This window comes from Ostrinia nubilalis, chromosome 25 (genome assembly GCF_963855985.1).
Source record: "Ostrinia nubilalis chromosome 25, ilOstNubi1.1, whole genome shotgun sequence".
Taxonomy (NCBI): domain Eukaryota; kingdom Metazoa; phylum Arthropoda; class Insecta; order Lepidoptera; family Crambidae; genus Ostrinia; species Ostrinia nubilalis.
In genome coordinates, this window is record NC_087112.1 from 2,451,602 (window position 1) to 2,466,058 (window position 14,457).

General features: G+C 37.7%; 1 protein-coding gene across 1 annotated transcript in view; it reads right to left on the minus strand.

Moving 5' to 3' along the window:
• LOC135084236 (inositol 1,4,5-trisphosphate receptor) overlaps positions 1-14,457 on the minus strand; it is a 122,336-nt gene that overhangs the window by 76,531 nt on the left and 31,348 nt on the right. Inside the window, exons 5-6 of the mRNA XM_063978988.1 lie at positions 3,415-3,534; positions 2,151-2,268 (exon numbers count right to left, since the gene is read on the minus strand). Coding sequence (XP_063835058.1) covers positions 2,151-2,268; positions 3,415-3,534 — 238 coding nt within the window. The remainder of the gene's footprint in view (positions 1-2,150; positions 2,269-3,414; positions 3,535-14,457) is intronic.

A 14,457-nucleotide genomic window follows, 5' to 3' on the forward strand; every position in this document is an offset into this window, starting at 1 on the left:
TTTAGCTTGTTTTTGTATAATTAGTAAGAAATTCATGTTATTACCTATAGATATTAAAGAATAAATAAAGCATTTTTATAATAATATAGTTTCATTTACTTATAAATTTCAGTATGTATTAAAAACTACTCACACAATTTGGGGTCATCTGTGACCATAGCTGGGCATTAACTCGTTAATCCGTTAATCGTTAATTAACGAAGTTAACATTTCTATTAACGGATTAACTTTTAAGTTAACTTTAAAAAATGTTAACGGACTCGTTAACTTCCGTTAAATTATCCTAAGTCCGTTAATCGTTAATCCAGTACCTACTATTTAACAAAAAGATACAGCAGGCACGCTGAAAAACGCGTTCTGACAAGTACGTTCGGGCTTCCAGAACTTCCAGAACACAAAACAACAGTTTTTGTAACCAGATCACTAACGCAACGATATAAAAAAAGCTTTTTAAAATTTTTTTACAAGCTTTATATTGACTTCACTTGTTAATAATGTGTGGGACAAATCTTGCAACTGAATTTAAGACCAGTTCTCCTCGACCGATTGAGCTGAAAGTAACTATACTCATCGTTATTAAAATTTATTAGCGAATTGAGTCGCTTCTCAAACTAAATTTTAAATAAACAACTTGAAAAAATCGAACTGCCTAAGGCGGGACTCGAACCCACGACACTTGAAAATTTCGACAGGTTCATCCAGGTCCATCCAGTTGAAAGAGCGGTCGCCCGGCAAGCGGTAGGTCGTGGGTTCGAGTCCCACCTTAGGCAATTCGATTTTTTCAAGTTTCAGTTATTTAAAATTTGGTATAGGTACTTATGTAAGTACGAGAACAATGCAATGTTATAGTACCATTGAGCTGGTCTGATGGTTGGGTCAGGAGGTGGCCATAGGAACTCCTAAATGAAACGGCGGAATCTCATCAAATTTGGGTTCGTTGGATTTGTCTTTTCGAGCACTTTAGTACTAGATGATGTCCAGGGTCCTGATGATGGAGTCAGGAGGTGGCCATAGGAATTCCTAAATGAAACTGTGGAAACTTATCAAGTTGGGGTTTGTTGGATTTCTTTTCGAGCACTTTGGTGCTAAATTGTATTGTAATTGTACCAAGGCTCTGAGATTGAGATACAACTAAAAAGTGTAAAATAAAATTATAATAAAAAAAACTTTTTTAAAAACAAGCTTTTATTCTGAAATGCAGTTGTCCTAAAACGAAAAAATTATTGTACTTATGCAAGGTTCAAATAATTTCGGAAGCTTGTAGCGCAAACATAAAAGCGCAATAAATTCCATGCGCGATACAAGCTTTTAAATTTATTTGAACCTTGCATACAATTATTTTTTTCGTTTTATTATCACGTGTTAACGGATTAACGATTAACGTTAACTTGCGTTAAATCTTCCGAAATGTAACGTTTTAACGTTTAACGAAGTTAATTTTTTTAGTAACGGTTTAACGATTAACGAAGTTAACTATTTGATTAACGGTGCCCAGCTATGTCTGTGACCCCATGCGAGCAGTTATGTAAGATTCTTTATGCGAGTAATTAAGGGTTAAGCTTTAGAAACCGATATTAAGGTTAAAATACCGTTTTATTTTCCGTACAACCCGCATATAAAGCAAATTGTTCTTTTGTGTACACAACTACATACTACATTTATCACTAAGAAAAGATATACTCATTCGAAACGTTTTTTGTTAAGTGTAATTGCAATTTACAATCTTTCTACATTATTGCAGTCATACAGTTCGGGAAAGAAATCAGTAGGCAGCGAGTTTCAGTCCCTAGCTATTTGCTTTATAAAAAAGTTTGCAAAACGTTTTGTGCGGGTAAATTAATGTCGTGAACGACATCAATAACAAGTGGTATATGAATGGGGATCCCCGAAGACTACGATGATTGGTCTGACTGTTAGGCCCGGTTTCCACTAAGGCGGAGCGGAGCGTAGAAGTGTCAGTCGGACGAATTTTTCTATAGAATTTGACAGCAGCGGCGGCGCAGCGCTGAGCGGAACTGTGCAGAGCGGAGAAAAGATGTGGAGATAATGAAATCTGATTGGTTATTCAAAACATTTCTCTGCTCCCCTCCACCTTGAGGGAAACCGGACCTTAATCAGGGAGAGGGCTAAATGTGAATCAAATTACTCACCAGTCGACCGGAGTTTGTAGAATGGCATGACATAGAACCATGAGCCCTCATTACCATTTGCGTCTAAATGCACACGCATCGCGTTCTTCTCTAATAGCGCTGGTAGGCGCTTATTTACCTGTGGATATACAAAAAAATTCAAATAGGTCTATTCAGTAATCATATCTTATAAAATTAAGATAGGATTATGAGTGCAGGCTAAATCTTCCATTTGCCTCTGGTAAAGTAGAGGGCTGTGCTCCTGCAGTGGAAACTAAATGACCTGTTAAAATAAGTGCCTCATAAGTGCCACTAGCGGTCTAAATTGAATAAAATATTTTCGATTTAGATTTTTTGAAAAAAAAAAAAGAAAAAAAAGAAATTGAGTACCTAGCATAACTATAGGGTGGCAGTGCTGGCAAAATGCAATAGGGCTGACTGCTACAAGAAACTACTGTGTCGCCATCACAGATCACAAAAACTAAAGGGAGATGTGAAAAGGGGGCGTGGCCAGTATTTTATTTATTTTATTTATTTATTAAGGTACAGCAACAGATTGCAAATCATGGCTTAAAAATAAAGTACATTGAACAAAAATTAACAATTAATTTGCACTCCGATTGTAGCTGAACACAACATTCGTGTATCGCAGCAATATGCCCAAAAACAGAACACATAACTCGCGACAGCTATGTCTCATGCGCTACGCGTGTTTTGTCATCGATGGCTACGCGGGAAGATGAACAGGCCTGGTATGACACCCGTACCAGGCCTGTTCATCTCCGCGAGTTTACATCGAAAACAAAACACGCACGATGGCCCACCTACAGGATACGATTCGACAAGGCCTCACATACGAGCGAACATTGACTCACGCACGCGTATTCTTGTGTATGATGGAAGAAAGTGGTGTACTAAATACTGTGCAGTATTTAACTGCCTAAATAATAATAAAAACACAGAATGTACTTTTTTAAGTTGCCTCAAGACACTGAGAGGTAAATAAGTAGTTAATATTATTCATGATAATTCATGCTAAATCATGTATTTCCTCCGCCATTTTCCGCAGTTTGGCACCTCACGTCACATCATTTTACCGAAGTCAGCCCTATAGCTTCGACGCAATGCCGATCACTGACGTTTGTCAACAAAATGGTGCTTGACTCTTGAGACAGGCTAAATTATACCATATTGTTAATGACATTGAGCATACATTTTTTTAAATACCTTCGCGAAGTAAAACTTCTGTACATAGTACTTATTATTATTCTGTGCCCGTACTCACAGTCAGATATTTATTGGACTTCACGTGCAGCAGTTGTATCACGCTTCCGTACTGCACAATGGTCCCTAGTAGTTTCTTATTCTCCAGCTCGTTCTGCTTCTTTTCTATCTCCGCTGCATGCTGGAATAAGAACACATCAATTTAGCCGTATGGAACGGAAAACGCAGCGTGAGACGTCCACCCACAAGGTGGACCGACGTCATCAAAAAGGTAGTAGGAAGGTGCTGCACGCAGGCCGCTACCAATCGATCAACATGGAAACCATTGAGGGAGGCCTATGTTCAGCAGTGGACGTCCTATGGCTGAAATGATGATAATGATAAGCCGTATGGTTCCGGCAGAGTAGCATAGGACCATCAGAAATTACTGTGGGTCATCTTCCTATAGCCAACTGTTTTTACTGGTTGGTATGACAATACCTCCTATAACTGTATTTATTTTTTTGGTTTTCAGGAGAAAGAAAAAAATACGTTTACTTGCGCATATAGCAGCTATTTCCACAAAGTTTTATCAGTTTTATTGTTATCTAAAAACAAAAATATCAGTTAGGAGAAAAATTTCGAATGGAAAAAGTCCACGCGAAATTTAAGCCTATTGTATTAAGAAAATCGATTTTTTTAAATGTTACTTAGGAGGTATTGTCACTATTATCTGTGGCTAGGGTGCGTCACACTGCAATCGCCAATGTATATTATAGTACCTACTCCAATGTATGAATAGTAAGTTCTAGGATACTGAATCTACTTCCTGATTCGCAGTTAGCATTATAATCTATTCCAATGTTTAGTTGTATAAAGTCACATCAAATTACGAGTACATTGTAGTGTACAATGTTTTGATGACTGTAGCTTTCTGATAATTTTGAAGAATTATTATGTCTTTGTAGTTTCCTGACAAATACGAGTATATCTATGTCAACCACAGTCAACATCTTTCACCAGTATTAACCGCATAAAAAAGCTTTAAGAAACTCTTTCAAAACATAAAGATTTATCCGAGAATAAAATCTGAAATAAAACTTTCTATATCAACACTGCGATCGAAATTAAACAGCGTGCTAAAGAAATCGAGTCTGCCTCGAAGAATCCGCGCCTTTGAAGTGAAATTCAAACAAAAGTTTATAAATACGCTTCAAAAGTGCCACGGGACGGCATAACTTTCTTTGAGTAATGCCTATGGTAATGCCAAAGATTGGTGTAGGTATGTTGTTTTATGGAATATTTTTTACTGCCGCGAACGTCTCTATAATTTATGGGAACTAATATTTTGCCGTGACAAATGTATGTGGTTCATTGGAATATGCTTTGATTGAAAGTCAAGCATAGCATATAAAGCTAAACACTATGGTATCTAATGCCTCTTGTAATACGTACGATTTCGCTAAAAATGTAGTCAGGTGTCTTTTATGCCCACAAGCGACGCTAAAGTGACCATATTTTCGGAAATAAATAATTTTCTTTATAGTATTATCTCGATTATTTTGATATGGAAATAGGAGTTGCAAGTCCCGGTACTAAGGAGTGTTACTGAATTACCGGTACCAGGTCCAAGCCAGTATCGGAAAAACCGGAAAATTCGGGAATTTCGGTACCCACGTCAATGGTTATTAAGACAAATTACCTAATTTGTACGTAATTTTAATAAAAATGTGATTAGATTAACAAAAATATTAAACTTTTTCTGTTCAGTTCAATTGGTCTGTTACCTTAATAATAAATCAGTCAAAACAGTTACACAACACGACAAAACTAGTTATAAATGCCCATTAAAAATCATAACCGCCATGCCATATTCATAAAAAGCAACAATCGTTTAATCAACCTATTTTAGTTAAAATATGTTTTCTCACTTTCTATCAATGTCAAATACTGGCAGCGACAAGAGTTAGGGACAAACAAGGGACAAAACATAAATTAGAAAGAAAGAAAGAAAGAAAGAAAGAAAGAAAGAAAGAAAGAAAGAAAGAAACATTTATTGCCATGGACATCACAAAAGACAAAAGAGGTAAAATGAAAAAAAAAAGCAAATAAGACAGAGGTGACATAAAACATACAATGAATGAATGAATAAACTAAGCAGTGCCACCCTGTCGCACAGCGATGCCCATCGCAATGGGACCCCACTCAGCATATGCCGTGGCCCCCGGTGAGGGAAGCCACGACGCTGGTTTTCAGTGTGCCCCATGCCGAGTGAGAGTCACGGACACTAACCTATACTGCATAAAATATACATACATAAATAATAATAATAGTGCGCGTATAAATTTTAAATGTATACAGGGTGTTACTTTGCATTCTTGCCATATTTACAGAGGTGACTATATTACTGATACTGATCACAAATCCGTTAAAAAATAATGCCCGAAAATTTTTTTTTTTAATCTTGAGTATTTTATTTTATCGACAATCTGTTAAACACATCACTAATTATCGTAACGCATGCACATCACTTGTTGGCGATGGCGATGAAGACTTTTTTACTTTTTATTGTATTTTTAAATATCTATTGCAATCTATTGTCTTTAAAATGTCTTTTTGACACTTGTAAAAAACTGAGAAATCCATCAATCACAAATCACGTTATAAATTATACAAAAATGTCTGAAGTGTATTCAAACAACGAATAATTTAATCAAAATGGTGCCTGGAGTGTCTGCAAGACGTCTTAGACGAAATGCTTGATGACGTACCCTTAGCGTTACACCAAATGCTCTACTAGCAGCAGGATGGTGCTCCCCCACAATAAGGACGTCAAGTGCGCGAATAATACGTTTGGTGAACAGTGGATTGGACGAGTGGTCCAGTAGCTTGACCACCACGATCCTCGGACCTGACACCAATGGATTTTTGGCGTGTCTTGAAACGACTGGTATGCGCAGAAGAGATAAACAGTGTAAACGCGTTACATGAAAGGATTGTTTTAGTGAAACTGTGAGACAAAACGTTTATGTGTTGTGAAAACTAAAGCGGAAAACCTACGCTTCGCCGTGCTAGACTGTGCCTTCATCAGAACGGAGGACACTTTGAACACTTGCTTCGCAGTACGTAAACTTTGTAAGTAGGAACTTATAAATAAATAATTAATTGTGAATAAGGTGATTTCATTTCATACTTAATTTATTAATTTGTAAAAATAGGGTACAATGTTAAAATTAATTAAAACCCTAATAATTATTACGTATTTTTGACGGTCCTAAGCCCGTAAAGTAGAAACTGAGAGTAGAAAGGAAAATCTGAAATCAACTGAAGAGTATTTTAAAATAATTATTATGACTGGATAAAAAGGCTGGTACCCAGAGCCATAAAACAACAGATTATTAAGAACTAGGCCACGCCCACTAGGTTTATTCCACTTGCACCTGTAGAACGTGCGAGACAAAATTGGTTTATTCCGATTTGTACTGAAAAACCAAATTTACTAAAATCTTAGTGTACTTTCTTTATGGGAGTCTCTTGTTTATCTTAAATAATAGGTATTGTTCCCTACTTTTATCTCTGTGAATATGGCAAGAATGCAAAGTAACACGGTGTATACAGACGTAGTAGAAAATAATAATATACGATATAGACGAAGTAGAAAAGATGTGATAAGATATTTATAAATAAAAAGATAATATTTAAAAAACAAAACTGTGTGTGTGTACATAATAATAATAATAAATTGTAATGTATTAAAGTGCGTTTGTGTATGTAAATTAAATAAATTAGGTTCATAAAAAAACATGCTATTATAAGAAACAATAAGTAGTACCTAAGTACAATCAGATAAAACAATCAGTCTTAAAAGGATAGTAATGAATTAGGATTTTTTTTTTCATTTGTTGATAGTGTGTACGTAAAAAAATGATGGCATCTAGTCAAAAAATTGTTATTCAAAAATAAATTATTGAAGTCCCGAAAGTACCGAAAGTCTCGGGAATTGCATCATCAGTACCGGAACTAGATAAAGGATAAGATTATCGGGAATTCCCGGGAAAAATGAGTACCGGGATTTCCCGGGAGCGAACCCTATATGGAAATCGTAAGATATGACATCACACAATATAACTTTTTTAAAGTTAACGGATTCAATACAGTTGTATTGCTGCTGGCATATCCAGAAAACATGGAACAGACAAAAGCATAAAATTAAAAAAAAAAACTACTTTGGCGACCCATTATTCATGGTTAACACAAAAAATACAATAATAAATGGTTACAAGTACAAAACATACAAAAGAAGACATAAATTAAGAGATTTCAAAATCGGACGGACGACCTACATCCAAATCACCCAATTAACAATCAAATTAGATTTGTGTCTCCGATGTGATGTAACACCACATTAATGTCACCATAATGCACGCCAAAAGGTTTTAGGGTTCAACCACACTACTTTGAAAACTTCTACGAGGTTATTTATTTAAAAGAATGGACAAATGGACAATATTTTTCTGAAATATGAGGCTGCAATGGTGGCCGGTAACATCGCAATATTGCATTAATGTCCTGGCCAAATTGACAAAAATTTTATAGCGAGCAAAGAGAAGCCACATGATAGCAGTATTGCAATAAAAACATTGCCCATTGAGAAGCCCCATTAAGTTTGAAACTTAACTACCAGTTCAAAAGAAACTGAAATAAAGTACCTATATATTTTAATCACGTATTATTGAAGTCATTAGAATTAGCAATGTACTAGCACAAATTGAATACGAGTTAATATTAAGTTTCTCAATAACCTTCAAATAAAATTCTTCAATCTGATATTCATAGGTAATGGTAGATTATGTCTGACACTTTCCCACGTACCGGCTCATTGCAAATACAAAAGTCAGACAGATCCGATAAAACGGAAAGATTCGATAAAATTGAAACACAGTACCTACTTACATAGTTAAGGAGTAGCTTTTGATAAAACGTGTCTTCCGCCTTACCCTGCTGGTAAAAGATTAATTAATGTATCTGCTGGCAAAATAAACAACGTCGGATGCTCTAATGGAGCCATCCGTCAAAGTGACGACTGCTAAGGACGTAGCACATTTATCAGCCCGGAAAGGGATCGTAACCGTATTAACCAGAAGCGGTCAGTATTCTTTGTACGAAACTCCATATTGCAACGCACACTTATCCGCACCGTAACGTAAACATCTGGCCTCGCGGTTGACAACGCGCGAAGGCGATTACAGTTCGCGAAAGGTGATAGGCCTCAGCCTCGAATTTAGCGGGCAGCGGGGCGGCGGCGGTAGCGGCGCGGGAGCGGCAGGATCATAAGCGTAAAATAAAATCAAATAGACCGGTTCTCGAAAACAGCGGCGCGGGAGCGGGCAACGAGCGGGCAGCGCACTCCTTCTTTTGCCCACAATAAATCGAGCGTTAGGAATAAATTTGAATCGAAATAAAATTGTCGCTGTTGTTCAGACATTTCGTTTGCGAATAAAAACAAATATCTCGACAACACAACCCCGAACACAACACACTTCGCCGCTAAAGCGCCGCGCGAGCTGCCCGCTTGTTTCGAGAACGGGTCTGCGTTGCCCGCCCCGCTCCCGCCCCGCCGCCGCTCCCGCGCCGCTGCCCGCTAAATTCGAGGCCGAGGCCATACGCGCTACGGTGTTGATCCCTTTCCTAGTTGATAAGTCTGCTATGACCTTTATGCATGGAAGTGACACTTCTGTGATTGATAAAGGTGGAAAGCTACAAATATAATATAGGACTTTACAGGGGATATTATAAATTGTCGTGTCACAAAACTTTTATAATACGATTTAGAAAGTTAGACATCAGGGAATACGAGAAAAAGGGTAGGATCCGCTCCCGATTAGATCTCGTTTGGGATCTTTCAGCAAGTTGATGACATCGGGGAATAAGAGAAAAGGGGTACGGTCCCTACTTTGGGTCTTGATTGGTTCAGCACGTCTCTATTGGCATTTAAAGTTGCATAATGGAGCTATAATGAGGATCTTGGATCAGCTGAAAGGTGGTAAACTGACTAATCACTACGTAATAACTTCGTTTCAGTCAAATGACGTCCACTGCTGGACAAATGCCTCCCCCAAGGATTTCCATAACGACCGGTCCTGCGCTGCCCGCATCCAGATACTTCCCGCGACCTTTTTGCTTTTTCTGGCCCGTGGTCGGTTGACTGATAATAATATGTTGTGCTAAATTGGTCAATGGTTTTCAGGATAAATAATATTTTCGCGTACGTTCCCGTAGAAAAATCTAGCCGATTGTAAAAATGTAGGTAGGTACGTCAGGGAATAACCGTACCGTACTGATTTACTTTCCGGGTTACTTTCTTGGCAGTTTTATAAAGGCTTGAATGAATTAATAATTAAATTCGTATTACAACAAAGGCTTTATAGGACCGCCATTCTGACTGATACTTATTTATTTAAACATTCTATTGGAGGGCTGAATTGGTGTGCCATTAAAATACAAAATAAATAAATAATAAATAAATATATCCTTGGACATTTTACACTGCGCTTCTAGTCCCAAACTAAGTAAAAATAGACCGTAAGGAACTAAGACGGAAGTAAAAGTTTTACTTGTGTGTTAGTAAATTGGATTATTTCCATCTAAGTAGCGCTTACGATACATGTAATCCACACTCGAATGCTTACGCCTTATGAGTTAATAACAATAAAATAATTGCTACAGACAGACACACGGCTAAACATCAGTCTAATTATAAATTTTAAACTCCAAATTGGCTCATTTAGTGTTGATTTGAGATATTATCGTCCCGAATGTGAAGCGATATATCAATTGTACAGACAACACAACAAGCGGAACTGTAGCATAAGAATACAGAGTGTCCCAAAAAGTTGTGTCAAGCTGAAGCCCAGAGGTAGAGCATCACTAGGGCTATCCGAATCATCGCCATGAATGGTCCGCGATTTTTGCTAGTTTTCGAGTTATGATTGTTTTAAATTTCTGTACTTAGACACTTTTGTGGTCACTGTTAGTCCAGTCAAATTAGACATGAACCCTGCATTAATTCGCATACAGCTGAAAATTGGTACGAATGTTCGGAGCACCATTATGAATTAACTGTGAAAAGTCCCCATCGAACCGACATGTGCTAAAAAAAAATTCAAGGTCAAACTTAAAAAATACGGGTTTTTGAGATTTTCAGCTAAACGGTAAGTTTTATCACAAAAATATGTATGACAAGGTTTAAGAACATACTATTATCTATCAAAATTGTCTATACACTTTCTCCTAAGAGTCAGCGTTTCTGAGATTTGATGATCCGAAGAGTCAAAAAAGTGTTTTCTTCATAACGGTTTTACACATAAATCCAATGTGATATCGCCTCGTGTCACGACTCAGCATTGTATCATGATGTGTTGTCGACGTCGAATATAAAATGATCAACCTCAATGTCGTCTGTCATCTTTAATTATCGAAAAATGGGTGCAACTTTGACGAAGGACTGCACCGTGAGTTTTTAAGATACGAAGTTTTCGTGTTTATTATGTTTAAGAGCTCTTATATGCACACGTTACTACTCTACTTGTAACTCTATGGTCACTCTTTTAGCCCGACCAAGTTAGACAGTCCAGGTTATAATAATTCGCATAGAGCTGAAAATTTGTGTGAATGTTGAGAACATCATCCTTAATGAAATGTCAAAAGTCCCCGACGATCCGTCATTTAAAAAAAAAGTTTTCGAAGTCCCAAGTTTTTTGCATTTTTTGGCCAAGTAGTAAACTTATCATAAAAATAGATAAAAAATAATAGTAGATCATATAATTATCTATTAAAATTGTCTTTACCCCTTTTTCCTAAGAGTCACCGATTATGAGGTAGAACGAATCAAAAAGTTAGTAAAGATGTTCTCGCTATATGCACATGTTTCTACAACACCTATGATGGTTATTTGGCGCATTTTTTTTACCAAGTTTCCCCAGTAGGCCTTTTTAGGATGTGTTTGTTATCCTGTTCAATTCAAAACTATTTTGAAAGAGTTGAAGTTGTGGACTTGTGGAGTAGTTAACAGAATGCGAATTCTTCAACTTTTTGCATCGTTACCACATTAACGGTGACTCTTAGGAAAAAGGGGCAAAGACAATTTTAATAGATAATTTTATGATCTACTACTATTTCTTATCATTTCTTATGATAAGTTTACTGTTAGGCGGAAAAATGCAAAAAACTTGGACTTCGTAAAATTTTTTTTCAAATGACGGATCGTTGGGGACTTTTGACATTTCATTAAGGATGGTGTTCTCAACATTCACACAAATTTTCAGCTCTATGCAAATTATTATAACCTGGATTTTCTGACTTGACCGGGCTAAAAGAGTGACCATAGAGTTACAAGTAGAGTAGTGACGTGTGCATATAAGAGCTCTTAAACGTAATAGACACGAAAACTTCGTATCTTAGAAACTCACGGTGCAGTCCTTCGTCAAAGTTGCACCCATTTTTCGATAATTAAAGGTGACAGACGACATTGAGGTTGATCATTTTATATTCGACGTCGACAACACATCATGATACAATGCTGAGTCGAGGCACGAGGCGATATCACATTGGATTTATGTGTAAGACAGTTATGAAGAAAACACTTTTTTGACTCTTCGGATCATCGAATCTCAGAAACGCTGACTCTTAGGAGAAAGTGTATAGACAATTTTGATAGATAATTGTATGGTCTTAAACCTTGTCATACATATTTTTGTGATAAAACTAACCGTTTGGCTGAAAATCTCAAAAACCCGTATTTTTTAACTTTGACATAGAAATTTTTTTTTAGCACATGTCGGATCGATGGGGACTTTTTACAATTAATTCATAATGGTGCTCCGAACATTCGTACCAATTTTCAGCTGTATGCGAATTATTGCAGGGTTCATGTCTAATTTGACTGGACTATGTGGCGCGAATAGATAAGATACATGCCTGATTTTTTAATTATTATTAGATGAATACTATGCCTAGCTGTATCAGAAGTATTTACATCCATAACATGAATGTAAACTAAAAAAGTTGAAAATGTTGTAAAAAAAAATTAATAACACGAAAATTATCAAAAGTCGTGCTGATTCGGGTAGGTAGGTAGGTGCTTGACAGTACTTTTTGGGACAACCTGTATAGTTGTATTAAGAGCTATTTTGCAATAAAAATGTGTCTATTGTGCTGGTGACTGTACACGGAATTCCCGAGCTCGATACCGTGACATGACAGGCAGTTTCTAAAGACTAGTTTATTGATCGTTAGGTCTTGTATCGCGGAGCTAGATATCTTCTAAAATTATTACAAACGGAATAAAGATAATAACAATCAGACAGTTTTCTAACATTGTTTAGATACAATACAGAAAGTTTCATCCACACGATATTGACGATTTTTAACAAACAAAAATTGATTAATTTCATTAACTTTTCTGACTTCTACCTAAGCAAAAGAGATGATGCCCAAAACATATGTATTTATAGTATCATCAAGCAAATGAAGTCTTAATTTTTCTCATAATATGATGCATAATTAAGTAGCCAAACAACTGCAAGATTTAATGAAGGCTACTGACAACGCCCGTCTTGTAGCGGAGTTTTGGGCTGACACTGTGTAGGTTTGTTGTCGACACGACAAGAAGAGGAAGTAATTAATTAAGAATTGCCACCCTGATAAAAAGCATCTTAAAATAATTATACTTAACCAAATTAAGCGGTACTTTTCTTTTCAAATCTCATGCCTTTCTCGGAATAAAACAAATATACACCAATAGTCTATAAGAACTGAATTTTAATTAAACTGTGTGTTAGCTCCTGGCTTTTAACTACCCCCATCTATTTGACAGAGTGCACAGGGCACTGTGACTTGGCGTAACTTGGCACCAGCTGGTAGCAAACAAAAGCGTCCATTCCAATTTCGCCAACACAATGTCTGAGTTCGATTGAAATGTTTTAGTGCGATTGCGACAATGTAAACTTTGCGCTTTGTGGCGCTAACTAGGGCGAATTCTTATCAGACACCGTTACAGGGCAAGATATGTTAGCAGGGGTGATTATTCCATCAACTTTTTGCGACATTACTTTGGACGACGACGAATAAAACTCCAATCTTTGTCGCAGATACAAACCTTGGAATCCCGTTTCGCCCCTTCAGGGAGTGAATTTCGAAAAGTTATTTCTTAGCGAATGCTACGTCATAATAACTCTCTGTGTGCAAAAATTCAGCGTAATCTTTCACTGGCTTGATATGACTGTGTAAATATAATAGATCAATCACTATTCCCACCGCTCCTTCCCACCATCTACAGTATAGCGTTGGCCTCCAATAAAACCCAGAATAACAGTGAAGGTTAGGTTGTCCCAGAAGATAACTATCATCCGCTGCCGCCAGACGCTGTGGAAACCCTCCGGCACCTCGTGAAATCGAGTACTGGCGAGAGGAGGCCCGTAACTTGATATTGGAGGAGTGGGCAGAGTAGCTAGAGGAGCCCAGTGCTGGGCACCGAACAGTCGCCGCCCTGCAGCCTTGCCTGCGACAATGGGTGGAGAGGAGCAGTGGTTCGCTCACATACCGCATGGTGCAGGTATTGACCGGACATGGCTGCTTCGGTAAATACCTGCACGACATCGGTCGTGAGACAGCTGCTGCTTGTCACGACTGTGACTGCACCGAGGACACGGCGCAACACACTCTGGAAGAGTGCCAGGCTTGGACAGCGCACAGAACAACACTGTGCGCCACTATCGGATTTGACCTAACGCTGCCGGCTGTGGTTAGGGCCATGGTCAGTAGTGAAGCAGGCTGGGACGCATTTAAAAACTTCTGTGAAGAAGTGATTAATGCCAAAGAGGCGGCTGAAAGGGAACGGGAAAACGATCCTCTCTCAGATCCCATCCGCCGCCGAAGAGCTGGTCGGAGACGGCGTGCTTTTGCTAACCGTCTCTGACACTAGTCAACGCTAGTCATATAGTTAAGGTTCTACAGAGTACCAGTGGATAGGCCTTTTACACCTTTCCGCTGGTCTCAACTGTTTTTGTAAATAATATGTAGGTAGATAGATTTTTGCACAAATGTACATTCTTGTATACAATTAGTA